Source organism: Schistocerca piceifrons, chromosome X (genome assembly GCF_021461385.2).
Source record: "Schistocerca piceifrons isolate TAMUIC-IGC-003096 chromosome X, iqSchPice1.1, whole genome shotgun sequence".
Taxonomy (NCBI): domain Eukaryota; kingdom Metazoa; phylum Arthropoda; class Insecta; order Orthoptera; family Acrididae; genus Schistocerca; species Schistocerca piceifrons.
Genome location: NC_060149.1, coordinates 212903291 through 212925047, shown reverse-complemented (window position 1 = coordinate 212925047; position 21757 = coordinate 212903291). Strand labels below are relative to the sequence as shown.

The window sequence follows — 21757 nt, the reverse complement described above, 5'->3', positions numbered from 1 at the left end:
TAGCATCCAATTAATGATGTCTGATGTTTCTATCCATGCTAATCTATGTACCCAGAGAGATGTGGTGAGTAAATGTAGATGTGGAAGTTGGTCTTGCCTGTACCCCACAGACAGTAGATGATTTAGATGGTTCTGGACATTATGGCTGTTGCTCACCACTTGTTGTAGAACACTCAGTTGGTAAGTGATCTGCTGTATTCTGGTTTGTTCACCTGTTGTTAAAATTTGAAATAGTGAACAATGGCCCCTGATGTTAAAACATTGTTACTTATGCCTGAGTTCCATAACTGCCATAGAGAAGATGTGTCCCACAGTTCAAGTAACTGCCAACATTCAAATGCCAATCCTCCACTCAACTTTCATGCTGACACCCAATACACTGTCTGAGAATATCTCCGTCATGCGACTCACATTCACCATAGTGATAGGAAGGCTCTATCTCACACAGTCTCTAAATTAATTGATCATGACTTTATACAACATGTAAAAGGGGAACTCATTTACCTTTTCTAAAAACTGCAAATCTTCCTAATTTCCTTCACACTACATCCATTTTGCAACATGCACGTTTAGTGCCCATACCATACTTTAAATCAAGACTGTGACTCTGTAAGCTTGAAAATTTCACTTTCCTGTCTTTTTTTCAGTGTCAAATAAATACGTGTCATTTTGTGTGTTACATACCAATAGTAAAATTTCACTGTCCTTTCAGACTTCATGTTGTTGTTGTTGTTGTCGTTGTTGTTGTTGTGGTCTTCAGTCCTGAGACTTGTTTGATGCAGCTCTCCATGCTACTCAATCCTGTGCAAGCTTCTTCATCTCCCAGTACCTACTGCAGCCTACATCCTTCTGAATCTGCTTAGTGCATTCATCTCTTGGTCTCCCTCTACGATTTTTACCCTCCACGCTGGCCTCCAATACTAAATTGGTGATCCCTCGATGTCTCAATACATGTCCTACCAACCGATCCCTTCTTCTAGTCAAGTTATGCCACAAACTCCTCTTCTCCCCAATTCTATTCAATACCTCCTCATTAGTTATGTGATCTATCCATCGAATCTTCAGCATTTTTCTGTAGCACCACATTTCGAAAGCTTCTATTGACTTCTTGTCCAAACTATTTATCATCCATGTTTCACTTCCATGCATGGCTACACTCCATACAAATTCTTTCAGAAACGACTTCCTGACATTTAAATCTATACTCGATGTTAACAAATTTTTCTTCTTCAGAAATGCTTTCCTTGCCATTGGCAGTCTACATTTTATATCCTCTCTACTTTGACCATCATCAGTTATTTTGCTCCCCAAATAGCAAAACTCCTTTACTACTTTAAGTGTCCCATTTCCTAATCTAATTCCCTCAGCATCACCCGACTTAATTCGACAACATTCCATTATCCTCGTTTTGCTTTTGTTGATGTTCATCTTATACTCTCCTTTCAAGACACTGTCCATTTCGTTCAACTGCTCTTCCAAGTCCTTTGCTGTCTCTGACAGAATTACAATGTCATCGGCAAACCTCAAAGTTTTTATTTCTTCTCCATGGATTTTAATGCCTACTCTGAACTTTTCTTTTGTTTCCTTTATTGCTTGCTCAATATACAGGTTGAATAACATCGGGGATAGGGTACAACCCTGTCTCACTCCCTTCCCAACCACTGCTTCCCTTTCATACCCCTCGACTCATACTGTTTAAATTTTAGCTCATACAGGTGCAGTAAACCAATCAAATATGCTGTATAATTTACATTACTGATATATGACTATATTAAAATTAAAACAAAAAATTACTTTGGAAGCAAATTCACATTTAATAAAATTTAAGTACACCACCTCAAAAATTATAGGAACATAGGAAATCTTCCCATTGTTAAAGCTCTGAACTGAAACAAGAATGATCAAAGTAAATGCACATTTCTCTTTAGTAATACTGACTACTGTTATGGCAGACCATGTAAGTCATGTTTATCATAGAGATTGTTGCTACGCTTATGTACCTCTCCCATCACATCCAACATTTCAGGTAGAACTAAACTTGCAGCTTCAACTTCCTCTTTGCTTCCACAAACCTGGAAAAATTGATTTACATCCACTTAGTTATATCATGAAGCAATACCAAATTTTAAAAGAACTGACAAACATCAAAACAAAAAGAAGTGAAGTAAAACATATACACACAGTTCCATGCTATGTTAAGTTTTGCACATGTGTTAAATCTGCTAGAAAATTTTCACTTATGTATAAAATCAGGTGGGTAACTGGTTCATTTGTCCAATGCCTTACTGACTCAGTCGTCCACACGATGGCTTAGCAACTGATTGTACTTAAGTGGGGTAAGTCTCTTGTTATGTTCTAAATTCAGTACCATTCTAGTACAAAACTGAAATACTGGGTGATACAGTTGAAGCAGGAATATGACACTGGACAGTTTCAGATTATGACAGTCACTAACAGCACATCAGTTTCAGGTGAATTCTGAAATTACTTTACCTTTTTCTTAAATAATAATTACAACATTACTGCAGTAAGAATTCCACTTGAGAATGGGGATACAGACAGAAATTGGTAATGAGAATAAACAAAATTGAAGCATGTACTGTTTGAAGCTTACAAAATGGCATTTATGGAAATTTATGATTGTTATTTTCTTTCACAGATTCCAACATGTTAAAGTCAGTAGTGCAAAATGTGAACTATTTTTAGTTTGTTCCTATACTTTACTCTTCCATTTCAGAATAAAGTCCATTGTTTACCTGCAGTGAACTGTTTTGCACCATACTGAAATCTTCTGCCAATTACCTTGACAGTTAACCTTTATTCAATTCATTCCCCTTCTTTAGACTGCTGTCATACAAGAATGCATTAACTGAGGATCCATTGGGGATGAGCTCAGCATATATCTTATTTACTGAAGAAAACATGTTCCAGGATGGGTTTCATGCAGATGGACACAATTGACATTTTTACTTTAGTGTAGATTTGAAGTGTATTCACTTCAGTGACCTTTCATTTCATTTCAAGAGCGAAGTAAAGTAGCCAGCACACATTTACAGTCTTTTTTCTCAAATTATTCAAGTACTTGAGAGCACTAACCAATCAGTAAATGAGGCATCCTATAGAACACAAGTTCAGTAGTAGCCACAAACAGAAATTTTGTAGTAATCTGGTTTGCATGTGAACTGGGAATTGACTGTCTTTAAAAAATCAGTGTCAGCAAACATAAAAGTATTCACCAATGAGGGAAGTAAATACACTTCCTTACCAGTTGTCACTGCAGATACTCACACCTCATAACTGAACAATGCCTGCCATTTTGAAATCAACTAATATGAAGCTGCTTAGACAACAATTTTCAATGGATACTGCCCAATTACATCAACTGAAAATAGATCACTGGTTGTACCTATAATGTGAGTGCTACTTGTATTTGACCCCACAGTCAAAATTGTCAATGACATGTTTGTAAGCGCTCCACCAAAAACTTTGCTAAAATTTTGGATAGAACATGGAGAGGGCATTGTCATTAACTTTCATCAAATTTTTACTTTTAGGGAAGATATTTTGATTGAATCCTCTTAGCTCTGTGACTCTTCTTTGGAAGTAACACTATGCCAACTGCAAGAACAGAAGAGATTTTTTTCCATTTTTTCCCATTGCTGTTTACATACTGCCCTACCCTCTACATCATTTAACTATGGAAGTAAATGATGCGCTTTAATACTGTAAAAAGTACAGCAGTGATAGAATTATTAACAATATTACTTTTACAGCATAGTAGTACTATTCTACAGACCAATCTGTTAGGTGCTGCTGGCATCCTCAAATAATAACATATGTGACAGATAATGATGTTGGCCTTCCATACTCACAAGGAGGTAGACAAGTAGTACTAGTAGTGGCTGCAGTAAAAGCAGTGTGCTACAATCAATCACTGGTTTACTGGTTGGTTGGTTGGTTTGTGGGAGGGGGAGGGGCGGAGGGAAGGGGGTTGAAGGGACCAGACTACAAAGGCCATTGGTCCCTTATTCCACGACCTTGAACCACCCACAACGGAAAAAAAAAGCAACAGAGATGACAATGGATGACACAGAACAAGAAAGAGATAGACAAAGACCAGAAAAGAGGAATTAAAAGCACACAGAGTTTGACAATGGTTGACCGACCATGGAAACAAAAAAAAAGCAAAAGCCAACCAAGAGACACACTAAAAACCCCAATCTAAAACCAGAGGCCAAAGTCCAGACACAACACACAAAAGAGACAAACCCTCAGATTGAGTGATACAAACCCCCTGCACGAATAAAACTCAAAACTAAGCCTGCCATTGCAGCATCATCCATTAAAAGTGCAGGGAGCATAACAGGCAGCGCAAACGTCCAACAAGAGGTGGACCACTGTCAACGCTGATCCACAGCGACAATGAGGCGGGTCCTGGCATTGCAATAAATGGCCATGCGTCAGCCAGGTATGGTCAATGCATAGCCAGCAGAGAACAACTAAGTCCTTGTGAGAGGCTCACATGGAGGAGTGCCACACACCTGCAGACTCCTTGATAACCCAAAGTTTGTTGGGTGAAGGCAGGGTGCGCCATTCATCACCCCAGGTACCAAGGACTTTCTGCCGCAATACTAACTGGAGATCACATTCCAAATGGCCAATCTCCAGGGCCAGTTCACTGATAGCCTGTTTGGCCAGCCTGTCAACATGTTCATTACTCGGGATGCAGACATGACCCAGGGCCCACACAAAAACCAAGGCGCAGCCGCAAAGGGCAAGAGTATGGATGGACTCCTGGATAGCCATTACCAGATGAGAGTGAGGAAAACACTGGTCGATTGCTCATAAACCACTCAGGGAGTCACTACAGGTAACGAAGGACTCACCTGAGCAGGAGCGGATATACTCTAGGGCACGAGAGATGGCTACCAGCTCTGCAGTAAAAACACTGCAGCCAGCCAGCAATAAGCACTGTTGACAATGATCCCCAAGAGTAATAGCATAACCAACTCAACCAGCAACCATTGAACCGTCAGTATAGATCATGTCAGAGCCGTGAAACGCGGCAAGGATGGAAAGATAGCATCGGCGGAGGGCCTCAGGAGGGACTGAGTCCTTCGGGCCCTGTGCCAAATCCAGCTGAAGGCATGGGCAGGGCACACACCACAGAGGTATACGTATATGGACCTGGAAAAGAGGTGGGAGAGGGAAAAACTCAAGCCCAGCGAGAAGAGACCAGATGTGAACCGCAATCTGACACCCTGACCGGGGCTGCCATTCAGGAAGATGGATGACCGAGGTGGGGAACAGGAGACAGTAATTTGCATGCCCGGGCAAGCTACAAACATGTGCAGCATAAGCGGCCAGTAGTCGTTGGTGCCGGATCCGCAATAGAGGGACACCAGCCTCCACAAGTATGCTGTTTACAGGGCTTGTGTGGAAAGCTCCAGTTGCGAGTCAGATCCCGCAAAGTAGTATGGAGTCAAGCAACCACAATGCAGAAAGCGATGCCAAACCATAAGCCAGGCTCCCATAATCGAGACGGGACTGAATCAATGCCTAATACAGACGTAGAAGATTAGACCAATTGGCACCCCAGCTGGTGTGACTCTAGCAACGAAGATGGCTAAGATGGCGCCAGCACGTTTCTTTAAGCTGCCGAATATGAGGAGCCAAGTCAACCAGGTATCAAAAAGCAAGCCCAAAAACTGATGCCTTTCCACCATGGCAAAAGGATCGCCGTCAAGATTAAGCCGTGGCTTAGGGTGAACAGTGTGATGCTGGCAGAAATGCATGACACATGTCTTGGCAACCGAGAACTAGAAGCCGTGCATGACGGCCCAAGACTGCGCCCTGTGGATAGTGACCTGTAGTTGCCGTTCAGCAACCACAATGCCCATGGAGCTATAGTACAGACAAAAGTCATCAGCATACAAAGAAGCCTATACGGACATTCCCACAGCTGCACCTAGCCCATTGATAGCAACTAAAAGGAGGCAGACACTCAAGACAGAGCCTTTCAGGACCACACACTCCTGGACTAAGGAGGAACTATGGAATTGACCAACTTGCACACGGATGGAACGAAGCGACAGAAAATTCTGAATAAAAAATCGGGAGCGGGCTCCTAAGACCCCACCCATGAAGCGTGGTGAGGATGTGCTGTCGCCATGTTGTATCATGTGCCTTCCACATGTCAAAAGAGATGGCAACCAGATGCTGATGGCGGGCAATTGCCATACTGATGGCAGACTCCAGGCAGACCAGATTATCGGTGGCAGAGCAACCCTTATGGAACCCACCCTGAGACGGAGTCAGAAGGCCCCGAGACTCAAGTACCCAACTCAACCTCCGGCTCACCATGTGTTCGAGAAACTTGCACAGAATGTTGGTGAGGCTAATGGGGCAGTAGCTGTCCACCTCCAGTGGGTTCTTGCTAAGTTTCAACACTGGTATGATAATGCTTTCCCGCCACTGAGACAGGAATTCACCCTCAACCCAGATACGGTTGAAAGGCTCGAGGAGGTATCACTGGCAGTCCACCAATAGGTGTTTGAGCATCTGACAGTGGATGCGATCTGGCCTGGGACCCATATCAGGGCAAGCAGCTAGGGCACTTTGGAATTCCTACTCACTGAACGCAGCATTGTACGATTCGGGGTGGTGTGTATGGAATGAAAGGCTCCTACGTTCCAACTACTCTTTCAGGGAGCAGAAGGCCAGTGGGTAATTCATAGAAGCAGAACTCTGAGCAAAATGGTCTGCTAAGAGTTCTACAGTCATGTCTAATTCAGTACAGACTGTTCCATTCAAGGAAAGCTCAGGGACGCCGACAGGAATCTGATATCCATAGAATCGCCTAATCTTGGTCCAAACCTGCGATGGAGAGGTACGGATGCCAATGGTGGAGACATACCTTTCCCAGCACTCCCTGCTTCCATCGGCAAATAAGGCGTTGGGCTCGGGCACAAAGCCACTTACAGGCAATGAGGTGTTTCAGTGATGGGTGCCACTTATGACGTTGGAGGGCCCACCTGCGATCTCTAATTGCCTCAGCAATCTCTGGTGACCACCAGGGCACAGTCCACTGCCGAGGGTACCCAGAAGAACAGGGAATTGCAGGTTCTGCTGCAGAAACGATGCCGGTGGTTATCGCAAGAACCACCACATCAATGACATCATGAGGAGGAGGCTCAATAGTGGCAATGGAGGCGAATGAGTCTCAGTCAGCTTTATTCAAGGCCCATCTTGGGAGGCGACGCTGTGGCAGTGACAGAAAGATCGGAAAGTGGTCACTACTGCACAGGTCGTCATGCACACTCCATTGGACAGATGGTAGAGGGCCGAGTACGTGCCATGCGCCACACATAAATGTGGCACTGAAATGAGGCACCATTATTTAAGAGAGAAAGGTCAAGCTGTGCCAACACTTACTCTATGACAGTGCCTCGGCCTGTTACCACCGATCCACCCCATAAAGGGTTATGGGCGTTAAAGTCACCCAGTAACAGAAAGAGAGGTGGCAGTTGGGCTATCAGCGCAGCCAATACATGCCGTGGGACATCACCATCTGGTGGAAGATAGATACTGCAGACAGTAACAGCCTGAGGTGTCCACACCCTAACAGCGACAGCCTCTAAAGGTGTTTGAAGAGGTACGCACTAGCTGTAAAGACTGTTAAGGACGTAGACGCAGACTCCACCAGATATCCTCGCATAAGCTGCCCAATTCTTATAATAACCCCGACAGCCACAGAGGACTGTGCTTCGCATTGCCGGAAATAAAGTTTCCTGGAGAGCAATGCAGAAGAAAGGGTGAAGGCTGATAAGTTGTCGGAGCTCAGCAAGGTGGTGGAAAAACTGCCGCAATTCCATTGGAGGATAATATGATTGTGAGGCTAGGAAGGCACTGAACATCCCATGAGACTGTTTACGCCACAGGGTCACCTGTTGCCACCGACTGAGTTCCTGAGGAACGTTATCCATTGCATCTGAGGGTCCGGCGAGATCCAGGTCCTCAGCGGACACCAGAATCTCCACCTCATTCTTGGATGCAAAGCTTGTAGGTAGGGGAGGGGTGGGTGCCACTGCAAGTTCCTTGGTCTTAGGGGTCTTCTTCTTGGACTGAGTCAGTCTCCGAAACAGAGGAGGATCATTAAGCCCTACAACCAGCTGCTTTTGTGCACTTCAGCCACTGGCAGGCGTCACCTTCCCCACTGGCAGAAACCTGGGAAGGGAGGGACCCAAGGGACCCCTTCTGAGCAAGAGGAGCCAAAGAAGGTGGACGCTTCTCTGGCTTAGAAGTGGGGACGGACGTCCCCAATGGTTCAAAGAGGTGTTGTTCCCAAAGTGGTGGTGCAGGAGCAACAGGGAGGGAATTGCCCCCCACCATCAAGGGGGCAGATGTAGTCTTCCAGCTCTGAGAGGTGACTGGGGTAGATGGAGCTGGTGAGGCTAGAAAAGTTGTAGCGGTGGCATAAGTGGTGGTCATACGAAGAGGATGGAGGTGTTCAAACTTCCTTTTAGCCTAAGTGTAGGTCAGTCGGTCCAGGGTCTTATATTCCACGATTTTCCTCTCTTTCTGTAAAATCCTGTAGTCTGGCGAGCAAGGTGAATCATGCTCTCCGCAGTTGACACAGATGGGAGGTGGGGCACATAGATTATCGGGATGTGATGGGTGTCCGCAATCTCGACATGTGAGGCTGGAAGTACAGCAGGAAGACATATGGCCGAACTTCCAGCACTGAAAGCACCGCATCGGGGGAGGGATATAGGGCTTGACGTCACAACAGTATACCATCACCTTGACCTTCTCAGGCAATGTATCACCCTCGAAGGCCAAGATGAAGGCACCGGTGGCAACCTGATTATCCCTCGGACCCCGATGAATGCGCCAGATGAAATGAACACCTCGCCACTCTAAATTGGCGAGCAGCTTGTCATCAGACTGCTAAAGAAGATCCGTGTGGAATATAATACCCAGGACCATATTTAAGTTCTTATGGGGCATGATGGTAACAGAAACATTCCCCAACTTGTCACATGCGAGTAATGCCCATGACTGGGCAGATGATGCTGTCTTTATCAAAACTGACCTAGAGCGCATTTTGGACAAGCCCTCCGCTTCCCCAAACTTGTCCTCTAAATCCTCTACAAAGAGCTGAGGCTTCATCGTCATGAAAGACTCCCCCATCAGCTCTTGTGCATACTAGGTACCGGACAAAATAAGCATTGTTGCCAGCCTTAGCCTTTCGTTCCTCTCATGGTGTGGCCAGGGAGGGGAACCATTTGGGGTCATACATCTGCGCATTGAATTGAGCCCTCAAATGCTTAGAGACTGCTGGTGGTTGGCCACCAGCAAGAGAAGATGTGCCACGCTTCACTGTGTGTCACCCACCCTGATGCCACCCACTCTGACCAAGGGACCTCCCCACGGGCACCACCCAGCTGCAGCAAGGGCCACCTGGCAGGATGGCCATTGCCAGGAGTCCCGATGCCCCAGGGAGATAGGCATCTACTCCTTGGCATACGTGGGGAATTAACAGCACAGGCATCAGCACAGCGATCCCTGTGCTGTCGGGGCTACAACCAACAGGGTACATGGCGGCCCCACCACAACAGACTGGCTATTGTGTTGGGTATCAGGTGCAAAGAAGTCCATGGTCGTCGTCGTGGGCATGCAGAAAGCGAGACTGCGTAGTGCATGGTGGAAACCACACCCAGCAATGTATCCTCGTCCAAGAGATGGAGAATGAACCGGACTGCAGTGTGACGACGAGAAAGGGGGCTAAAGATCTCAATGCACTATGGACACGATGTACCATGTAAGGCGCCCTTCCCCAATTGGCTCGCTCTTCAGAAAAATTTTGAAGAATGGAGGTCAAACCCTACAGGGGTCCAACACAGAAGGCCGAAACATATGAGAATCCTTTTAGTCACCTCTTACGACAGGCAGGAATACCGCGGGCCTATTCTAACCCCCCGGGCCTGCAGGGGGAGCTACTATCATATACAATTAGCTATCAAGACCAAAATAATAGCACATCTGTAAAAAAGATATGATGGAAAGAGAAGGCCCTCAATAAGTTGCTGAAAGACGGATTGCCTGCAAAAAATATACAGTAGATTTAACGCTTCACATACTGTTATAGATATTACAGTAGAAAATACAGTTCAAAACAACAACAAAATATTCAATGCAGGGGCCTGTGCTTGACATGAGCTGATACATTCTCTTTTTTTTTTTTTTTTTTTCAATTTAATGATATTGTATTACCCATTAACTTAAAACACTCTAAAATGGAAAGCTATGAAATGGGCATTATCTCCTCATGAACCACATGCAACTAGAAGGGGATATTCTTCAAGATGTTCATGTGAACCATTATGAACAGGTGCTAATGAGCACCATAAAACTATTGCACAGCTTCCATTAACAGCCAACAGTCTAACCAGTTAAGATTTAAATGGGTAAATGACAGAATCCTAACAGGTACACAGCTGGCAACAGGACACTGCGAATGCAAGAGTGGCAAATGCATCATATACTATTGCAACCAACACATAAACCTCAAGAAAGTCTAGTGCTGCACTCCAACAGAAGGGACAGTTTACTGGCCCCTGTTGGCTGAAGAATCAATGTGAATACTATTCCTTCCTTCATCATATCTGACAGTGTCACCCATTCACCTGATTCATATTTGAGAGTGTGCCAGAGTCTGCAAGAAGGTAATGTGTTCCTGAGTTTGCCAGATAGTGGACGGTGGCCATGCTACTACCAATGGAAATTTGTAATCGGAAAAGCAGAACCTATATAACAATCACTCATCAATTAATTCATGTTTTCCTCTGGTACTACAAAAAAAGCAAAGAAGATAACTTTAACAATAACAAACCGAAAAAAGAAAAAAATTTATACATTTAAATCTATATGCTTAACACGAGACTCAGTGATATGTGTAACAGAGGTTCTATAGAATCCTACTGACAGCATTACACAGTCCAGTCATTGAAGGAAAATTTGGGAAAAAATCATGTAGCCACAAATTTTTGCTCAGTGGTAGGAGGAAGTGTCAGGAACAACATACTAAAAATCCTAACTGGTGGGGTGTGAGCATCAAGGTGGGGAGCGAAGGTTGAAGGTCATTTTTTTACATTTTCCCAAACAAATCAAAAACTGCAGCTCATAGCAAAAATGTTTCACAGTACAAAATTAAACTACATTAAATTTCCACTAAAACTGATACTGTTCATTTTTTCTCTGGGTCTAATAGTTTCCGTGTTGAAGGGGAAGGAAAAAAAATTGCAGATTATTAAAAATATTGCTTTAACAGTATAAAATTAATCTTTATCTTTAAATAAAGTGGGTTAAATACAAATGTTAAATGTGTGTACCATGTCTATGGGGTAGGAGCATGAGGGAAGGTAGGTCACTGGATTCTGTTCAAGATTTTCCCTCCTCCATAGGTCTGCAAATTGAAGATCAAGCATGTGTTTCCCAATTCTATCTACCCCACTATGTCACAAGAAGCAAATACCCTCCAAAGCATGCCTTGTGAATCACTAAAAATGCAGGATTCAGAAATGCCCAGAGGATGTTTATTTTCCACAAAATGCTTTAGTACTACATGGAGTGCACAGATGAGTGCAAATCACACTAGCACAAGAAACACACATGGACAAATCAATGTAAATCTGTGCACACTGTTCTACACTACTAGAAGGACGAATACATAGAAAGAAGGATCCTTTATTGTTTGATTATATGATAGCGGAACAAACACTGGTAGCAGTTACTTCTGTAAAATATCTAGGAGTATGCGTACGGAACGATTTGAAGTGGAATGATCATATAAAACTAATTGTTGGTAAGGCGGGTACCAGGTTGAGATTCATTGGGAGAGTGCTTAGAAAATGTAGTCCATCAACAAAGGAGGTGGCTTACAAAACACTCGTTCGACCTATACTTGAGTATTGCTCATCAGTGTGGGATCCGTACCAGGTCGGGTTGACGGAGGAGATAGAGAAGATCCAAAGAAGAGCGGCGCGTTTCGTCACTGGGTTATTTGGTAACCGTGATAGCGTTACGGAGATGTTTAATAAACTCAAGTGGCAGACTCTGCAAGAGAGGCGCTCTGCATCGCGGTGTAGCTTGCTCGCCAGGTTTCGAGAGGGTGCGTTTCTGGATGAGGTATCGAATATATTGCTTCCCCCTACTTATACTTCCCGAGGAGATCACGAATGTAAAATTAGAGAGATTAGAGCGCGCACGGAGGCTTTCAGACAGTCGTTCTTCCCGCGAACCATACGCGACTGGAACAGGAAAGGGAGGTAATGACAGTGGCACGTAAAGTGCCCTCCGCCACACACCGTTGGGTGGCTTGCAGAGTATCAATGTAGATGTAGATGAAGGGGGTATTGATTCGTAGTTATCCTGTGTAGCAGCTGTAGTGTCCTTCTGGGAAAGGCAATTTCCCCCACAACATGTGCTGTTCCATTTTCAGTTTATGAACAAACTACACCTCCCCATCATTTCCTGTCCAGTTCTCTTACATAAGTACACATAATAACTTCACAGAGATTGTGTTTATATAGTGGAGTTATTTCCAGTTTTTTAATGAGTACTTATTTGCAGTTGTTAATTGAGCTATTATGTAAAAAAGCTCAACAGCTGAAGCTGTTGACTGTCTACCACACTGAACAGGTGGTCCCAAGTATAGAACACTGTCAATATGTATTAAACAAAATTGGATCCATTTGTCAGCACTATCACTGTCTGGAATACTTTTCGCAGAATGAGGGGTATCAAAGGCATCAACCAAGACTCAGCTGTCACACCTGAAGAGATCCAGAGGCTTAAATTGTACCATTCTACAACAGGAAGAGGTCACCTAGGTGTTACAGGACTTTACATATTTCAACATAAGTCACGCAGTGAATTACAGCACATTACTGTTCTGCACCTGAACTTGAGCAGTCCCACTCCACGAAATACATCCACAACCATCTTCAAAGATACACAGTGGACGTGTGGTAAGTGGCTCCACTCAGAGCAGCCCACTCTACAAGTGCCAGCACTTCCCAAATGGAAAAGATTTCTGCAGCCTGCCAGTAACACAATTAGTGGTGAGAGAAATGCCAGTAACACAATTAAAGGTGAGAGAAATGCAGTAAGTCTCTGGGAATTTATTAATTTACCACAATGTACACAATTACACGGCTTTACAATACACTGTCAACAATAGAAAGCAACAATGTTTCACATTTACCAGTCCAATTCATTTCCCACCACCCCTACATAGGTCACTGACAACATTGCAATCACACAATTCCAAACACTGAGCCACTGTATACAGGAACATAATGTACATAAAAGTCTACTTAACAGCTGCAAAAAGTACTCATTTAATAAACTGAAAATAGCTCCACTATACAAACACAAGCTCAGTGAGTTATTTTGTCTACTCACATAAGAGAACTGAACAGGAAATGCTGGGGGAATATAGTCTGTCTGTAAATTGAAAATCAAGCAGCACTTATACTGGGGGACATTGCCTTTCCTGGAAGAACACTACAGCTGCTGTACAGGATGACTAAGACTCGAGTTCTCCTCTAGCAGCATTGAACACTTTGCAGAGATTTATGTAGTTTCTGTCCATATGTGTTTCTTGTGTTAGTGTTATTAGTAACTGGTATCTTCATTCCTTGTAGTGTTAACCCATTTTCTAGGAAATAAACATCCCGTGGGCATCACCAGTTATTCAAAAGGCACATTGTAGAGGGTTGTCACACATAATGGGGTAGACAGAGTGGGGATTAACTCCTTGATCTACAATTTGCAGACCTACGAAGGAGCAAAATGCAGGAACACAATTCAGCGACCTACCTTCCCCTGTGCTACTACCCCACAGGTCCTGCCCTTCATCATCCCTCGAACACAATTTATTCCTTAGTACAGCTGTACTGCACTTAGGCATAGTGCACATATTTATATTTGTTTTTAACCCACTTCATTTAAAGATAGAGATCAATTTTATAACATTCGGACAATATTTTAATAATCCGCCATTTTTCCATCCCCTCTTACATGATAACCATTAGGACCAGAGAAAAAAGTAATAGGATCTCTTTTGTACGAAATTCAAAGTAAGTTTAATTTAATGCTGGGAAGCATTTTTGCTAAGTGCCGCAATTTTTGAGTTATTCAAGAAAAACCTAAAAAAGTTACCTTTAAGGCCCACCCCACCCCATGTACCTTTACTGATCTTCGTTGACTAGGCTAACAACATTTGTCTGTTTATCATTACGGTGCTTTTGTTCTATATACATACGTAGTGTGCGTGTTTACGCTAGACGGGAAGGGAGGAGGGAGCCAATGGAGAGACCTACCTTTTGAAGCAATCCCTCTTTTGTTGGCAACACATACATTGCAGCTTTTGCTCCTTTACGAATAAGGAAAGGGTGGAAGTTGCCTAAAGTTTCATCATAAGCACTCTGGCATACTCCAGAAGTTTTGTCTTTATCATTTAGCTCCTTCACTCGTGTCAGGAACAGCCTTATAAAATCTGAAAAAAATACACACATTCTTAATTACCAATGTAATACCAAACTGAAAATTTCCAACATTTTCAAGATCAATGCAAGGCATTTCAAAAAATGGTTTGATATAAGATAAAACTAATTATAGTGCCCGAAAAAGAAGTGAAGTAACCAGAAGACATAGCCAGATATCAATGCAACTTTGTACATGGTGAGATGAAAAAGTAATTGCAATTTTTTAATTCTGCAAGCTTAATACATCAGATCTTCAAATATTTTTATCTTGTTGGTACACATGTTCCGGATGTATGTTTGCATTTTCATCTGTTTTGAATCTTTAGTTCACTGTTGCCAGTCAAAAAGGTTATACATCTTTTTGAGTGCTTGGCAAATATTTACTTTAAAAAATGGTGGCTCAAAGAATTTGCACTAAATTTTGCTTGAAAAATTTAATAAAGTGCAGCACCTCATTCAAAATGATGACAGTGGCTTTTTGTGAATCCACTATGAGTAAGACAAAAGTTTATGAGTGATATAAACATTTCAAAGAGGGTCGAGAAGACACTGAAGAAAATGACCACTCTGGGTGTTTTAGCACATCAATTACTGATGACAATGTGGAAGAAGTAAAGAAAATGGTTCCGCAAAATCGATGAATCACCATCAGAGATGTTGCTGATGATGTCCACATATCCTTTGGCTCATGCCAATCAGATGTTTTTAAATGTTTTGGGCAGGAAACATGTAGCAGCAAGTTCTTTCCAGAATTGTTGAATTTTGACCTAAAATAATGTCGCATAGACATTACTCAAGAATTGCTGAATGAAGTTGACAACAATCCAGAACTTCTAAAGGAGGTTATAACAGGTGATGAAACATCTGTATACGGGTCTGATGTCAAAGCCAAGGCCCAGTTGAAACAGCCTTAAGAGCCACGAGCGAAAAAAATTCAACAAGTACTATCACACAAAGATTCTTCTCAACATTTTCTTCTATTACAATGGGATAGTGTATCATGAGTTCCTGCCTTCTGGTTGTAGAAATACCACCTGGAAGTTATGCACCATTTACGTGAAGAGATCTGAAGAAAGTGACCAGAATTGTGGCAAAACCACTCGTGGACATCGCATCAAGATAACGCTCCTGCTCACACCTCAATACTTGTTTGTGAATTTTTGCCTCGGCCACTGTATTCACCAGACATCAACCCTTGCAACTTCTTTCTATTCCTGAGGCTGAAGCGAACCATGAAAGTACATCATTTTTCCACCACTGATGAGATTAACAGAATCACTGAAGGAACTGGATACCATAACAAAAAGTGAGTTCCAGAAATGCTTCCAAGACTGGAATAAGCGCTGGCACAAGTGTATCATATCTGAGGCAGATTACTCTGCATGGGACAAAATTGATGTTGATGAATAAATAAAGAATCTTTAAGAAAAAAATTCCTGCTACTTTTCGATCACACTTCGTACATTAGTGGATATATAAACGATTAGGGTTGCGATTCTCTGTGAGAGCAAGAATGGCCACCAGAGTGCATAAGTGTTGTTCATGTTTAGTGTTGTTACCAGGCCAAAAGGGTATGTACGGAGCATGAACAGTCACTGTGATGGAAATGGAGATGCTGTGTAGTAATGTGAGACAGTGTTATCAGCACTTGCACACTTTGACAGGGTTCTCATTATGGGTCTCCATTTGCCCAGCTGGTCACATTGTCCAATACCCAGATTTGTGAGGCATTATGATGTGACAGTGGCAAGGTGTTGGATTGCATGGTAATGTGGGGACAGTTATACTTCAAGTCAAGGCACCGGTCAAAATGTCTGACCATCACAAGGTATGACTGCCATATTGTGCAACAAGCACAAACTAACTACTTCACATCTGCACATTTCATACAACTAATGGACTCCCTGCAACATTCCATATCATCCTGCACTGTTGGTCAGAACTAGCAGCAGGTGGCCTAAGGAATTACATTCCCATGCAGTCTGTCATTACCACAACATAAACGGCTGAGTTTGGAGTGGTGTCGTGACAGGGAAGCATGGACTGCTGATGAATGGTTTCACACTATGTTCAGTGATGAACTTTGATCCTACACTATCCAGGATGATAATTGTTATAAGTACATCAGGAACCTGGAAAGAGGTCCCATTCTTCCAATGTTTTCGAGAGGACAACGATGTTCCTCCTGGCATCACAATGTAAGGAGCCATCAAGTATGATTTCAGGTCATAGCTGGGAGTATCTGAGGGAACTCTGATGGCACAACAGTATGTCACACACAGATAGCATCCGCATGTGTTCTCTCTCATGTAACAGTACCATGGCAACCCTTTTCAACAGGACAATGCTCGTCCACATATGGCACATGTCTCTATGAACTGTCTGCATGATGAGGTACTCCCATGACTAGTAAGACCCCATATCTGTCCCTGTTAGAATATTTGTGGGACAAGCTTGAATGTCAAGTCCATCCCAGTACCAGTATCCAGGATATCAAGGGCCAGTTACAACACATGTCGCCTCAGGAGAGAATACAACAGCTTTATGATGCCATTCTGACTTGAATCAGTTCATGCATGCTGACCAGAAGGGTCAGTGGGTTTTTTACTGCCAAGTTCTTTGTAAATTTGACTCAGTTTTGTAATCACTGCAATAACATCACATACCCTCTAGAGCTGTGAAGTTTTTTTTGTTCTCTCCTCTCCTCCTGTGTGCTTCATATTTTTTGTCAGGCAGTGTGTTTCATTGTTGTTCAGTGTGTTTCATTGTTGTTCAACATATTTCAGCTGGCTGGTTACATTTCTTCAAATCAAAGACTAGCAAAGACTAGCAAAGACGTCTACGAAAACTTTCCAATAACAGTTAACAACTAGAAATAGAAGCAGAAGACAGGAATATTGAAAATATAGAATGACTACACATTTCTAAGTCTGTCTGTCATTCAACACTATGAAAACTGAAAATATGAAAACTAGAAACAAAAATGTTATTGCAGCTAAAAACATGCACCCTTCAGTTACTGATTTCACATTTCAGCTCATGCTACTCCAATCAAGCAACTCTTGGCACATAACTCATTTCTTCTCATAAACAGAGGAAACAGAAGTTGTTACTTAATGGCTTTTTTTTTTTTTTTTTTTTTTTGCATTGCTTCCGCATTTAGATAAAAATTTCATATTTATGCCACACAAAAAAACTTTAAAGAAGTCTTGACAAACAGAAGAAGTTCTGGGAACAGAAGGAGTAATTGAGTATGCTGCATTATTAAAATGGACAAAAAGCAATCCCTCGGTTTTCCTTCTCCTAGTTGGAAACAAAGATGTGTAAATAAAGTTCGAAAGTATATTATACAATATCCTTTAGTTTTTTATGTATATATAAGAGATTTGTAGCTCAAAGGTTTGTGTTAATTCAATTTCGTTTCTTCCTAAGATACTATGATGTGAAAACCAAGCATCTGAATTAAAATAAAATTGCATTTGTTTATTCTTTAAACTTATTTTCTTGACTATATTCCTGTATCCAGTGAAGTCTTGACAAGATGATAAATTGAAGAATGAGCATGCTGACTACAGCAACTAGGCAATAAAGTTCAATCCTATATTACACAAACAAGTAAACTGAGAAATATCATCACCCTATATTAAATACTTATCCAGGACACAAGCTTGAGGTGGCAGTACAGAAATGTACAAAAAGTAACAAACACATACATTCATGATTATAAAGATAAACAGAATAAAACTGGAAATATATGTGTATTAGTAACTTTCATCTCCCAGTACCTACTGCAACCTACATCCTTCTGAATCTGTTTAATGTATTCATCTCTTGGTCTCCCTCTACGATTTTTACCCTCCACGCTGCCCTCTAATACTAAATTGGTGATCCCTTGATGCCTCAGAACATGCCCTACCAACTGATCCCTTCTTCTAGTCAAGTTGTGCCACAAATTTCTCTTCTCCCCAATTCTATTCAATACCTTCGCATTAGTTATGTGATCTACCCATCTAATCTTCAGCATCCTTCTGTAGCACCACAATTCGAAAGCTACTATTCTCTTTTTGTCTAAACTATTTATCATCCAAGTTTCACTTCATACATGGCTACACTCCATACAAATACTTTCAGAAAAGACATCCTGACACTTAAATATATACTCGATGTTAACAAATTCCTCTTCTTCGGAAATGCTTTCCTTGCCACTGCCAGGCTACATTTTATATCTCCTCTACTCCGACCGTCCTCAGTTATTTGGCTCCCCACATAGCAAAACTCATATACTACTTCAAGTGTCTCATTTCCTAATCTAATACCCTCAGCATCATCCGATTTAATTCGACTAAATTCCATTATCCTCGTTTTGCTTTTGTTGACTTTCATCTTATATCCTCCTTTCAAGACACTGTCCATTTCGTTCAGCTACTCTTGCAGGTCCTGTGCTGTCTCTGACAGAATTACAATGTCATCGGCGAACCTCAAAGTTTTAATTTCTTCTCCATGGATTTTAATTCCTACTACAAATTATTCTTTTGTTACCTTTACCGCTTACTCAATATGCAGATTGAATAACATCGGGGAGAGGCTACAACCCTCTCTCACGCCCTTCCCAACCACTGCTTCCCTTTCATACCCCTCGACTCTTATAACTGCCATCTGGTTTCTGTACAAATTGTAAATAGCCTTTGCTCCCTGTATTTTACCCCTGCCACCTTCAGAATTTGAAAGAGAGTATTACAGTCAACATTGTCAAAAGCTTTCTCTAAATGCTAGAAACGTAGGTTTGCCTTTCCTTAATCTATCTTCTAAGATAAGTCGTAGGGTCAGTATTGCCTCACGTGTTCTAATATTTCTACGGAATCCAAACTCATCTTCCCCGAGGTCTGCTTCTATGAGTTCTTCCATTCGTCTGTAAAGAATTCGCGTTAGTATTTTGCAGGCATAACTTATTAAACTGATAGTTCAGTAATTTTCACATCTGTCAACACCTGCTTCCTTTGGGATTGGAATTATTATGTTCTTCTTGAAGTCTGAGGGTATTTTGCCTGTCTCATGCACCTTGCTCACCAGATGGTAGAGTTTTGTCAGGGCTGGCTCTCCCAAGGCTGCCAGTAGTTCTAATGGAATGTTGTCTACTCCCGGGGCCTTGTTTCGACTTAGATCTTTCAGTGCTCTGTCAAACTCTTCACGCAGTATCATATCTCCCATTTCATCTTCATCCTCTTCGATTTCCATAATATTGTCCTCAAGAATATCACCCTTGTATAGACCCTCTATATAATCCTTCCACCTTTCTGCTTTCCCTTTTTTGCTTAGAACTGGGTTTCCATCTGACTCTTGATATTCATACAAGTGGCTCTCTTTTCTACAAAGGTCTCTTTAATTTTCCTGTAGGCAGTATCTATCTTATCCCTAGAGATATACGCCTCTACATCCTTACATTTGTCCTCTAGCCATCCCTGCTTAGCCATTTTGCACTTCCTGTCGAACTCATTTTTGAGACGTTTGTATTCCTTCTTGCCTGTTTCATTTACTGCATTTTTATATTTCCTCCCTTCATCAATTAAATTCAGTATCTCTTCTGTTACCCAAGGATTTCTATTAGCCCTTGTCTTTTTACCTACTTGATCCTCAGCTGCCTTCACTATTTCATCTCTCAAAGCTACCCATTCTTCTTCTACTGTATTTCTTTCCCCCATTCTTGTCAATCGTTCCCTAATGCTCTCCCTGAAACCCTCTACAACCTCTGGTTCTGTCAGTTTATCCAGGTCCCATCTCCTTAAATTCCCACCTTTTTGAGGTTTCTTCAGTTTTAGTCTACAGTTCATAACCAATAGATTGTGGTCAGAGTCCACATCTGCCCCTGGAAATGTTTTACAATTTAAAACCTGGTTCCTAAATCTCTGTCTTACCATTATATAATCTATCTGAAACCTGTCGGTATCTCTAGGCTTCTTCCATGTATACAACCTTCTTTTATGATTCTTGAACCAAGTGTTAGCTATGATTAAGTTATGCTCTGTGCAAAATTCTACCAGGCGGCTTCCTCTTTCATTCCTTACCCCCATTCCATATTCACCTACTATGTTTCCTTCTCTTCCTTTTCCTACTATCGAATTCCAGTCACCCATGACTATTAAATTTTTATTTCCCTTCACTATCTGAATAATTACTTTTATCTCATCTACATTTCATCAATCTCTTCATCATCTGTGGAGCTAGTCGGCATATAAACTTGTGCTACTGTGGTAGGCATGGACTTCGTATCTATCTTGGCCACAATAATGTGTTCACTATGCTGTTTGTAGGAGCTTACCCGCATTCCTACTTTTTTATTAATTATTAAACCTACTACTGCATTACCCCAATTTGATTTTGTATTTATAACCCTGTATTCACCTGCCAGAATTCTTGTTCCTCCTGCCACCGAAATTCACTAATTCCCACTATATATAACTTTAACCTATCCATTTCCCTTTTCAAATTTTCTAACCTACCTGCCCGATTAAGGGATCTGACATTCCACGCTCCGACCCATAAAACTCCAGTTTTCTTTCTCCTGATAACAACGGTCTCCTCAGTAGTCCCCACCCGGGGATCCGAATGGGGGACTATTTAACCTCCGGAATGTTTTACCCAAGAGAACGCCATCATCATTTAACCATACAGTAAAGCTGCATGCCCTTGGGAAAAATTACGGTTTAGTTTCCCCTTGCTTTCAGCCATTCGCAGTACCAGCACAGCAAGGCCGTTTTGGTTAGTGTCACAAGGCCAGATCTGTCAATCATCCAGACTGTTGACTCTGCAATTACTGAAAAGGTTGCTGCCCCTCTTCAGGAACCACATGTTTGTCTGGTCTCTCAACAGATACCCCTCCATTGTGGTTGCACCTACGGTACGGCTATCTGTATCGTTGAGGCATGCAAGCCTCCCCACCAATGGCAATATCCATGGTTCATGGGGGGGGGGGGGGGGTTTATTTCAAATATAATATAGGATTTATGCTGTAGTAGGTTATTGATGTTAACATCAATGTAGTTGGGATGCAAAAAGAGGGATAGAGGGGAGTTGGCCTTCTTCATAGATTATTCAGGGTTCTGTTAGAGACAGCCTTAAACTACCACATGTACTAAAGTTTTGGTATTTGTCTTTACTACTTTTATGGAATGAAGGTTGATCTGTAGGATAGACAGATGTCTAAGTTA

The 21757-nt window shown here is 42.1% G+C and overlaps 1 protein-coding gene across 1 annotated transcript in view; it reads right to left on the bottom strand.

The window, feature by feature from the left end:
• Positions 1-1790: 1790 nt before the first annotated feature.
• The window catches only part of LOC124721959 (ceramide-1-phosphate transfer protein), a 35816-nt gene continuing 15849 nt past the window's right edge, over positions 1791-21757 (bottom strand). Inside the window, exons 3-4 of the mRNA XM_047247123.1 lie at positions 14388-14563; positions 1791-2072 (exon numbers count right to left, since the gene is read on the bottom strand). Of these exons, the coding sequence (XP_047103079.1) occupies positions 1944-2072; positions 14388-14563 (305 nt within the window). The 3' untranslated portion in view covers positions 1791-1943. The remainder of the gene's footprint in view (positions 2073-14387; positions 14564-21757) is intronic.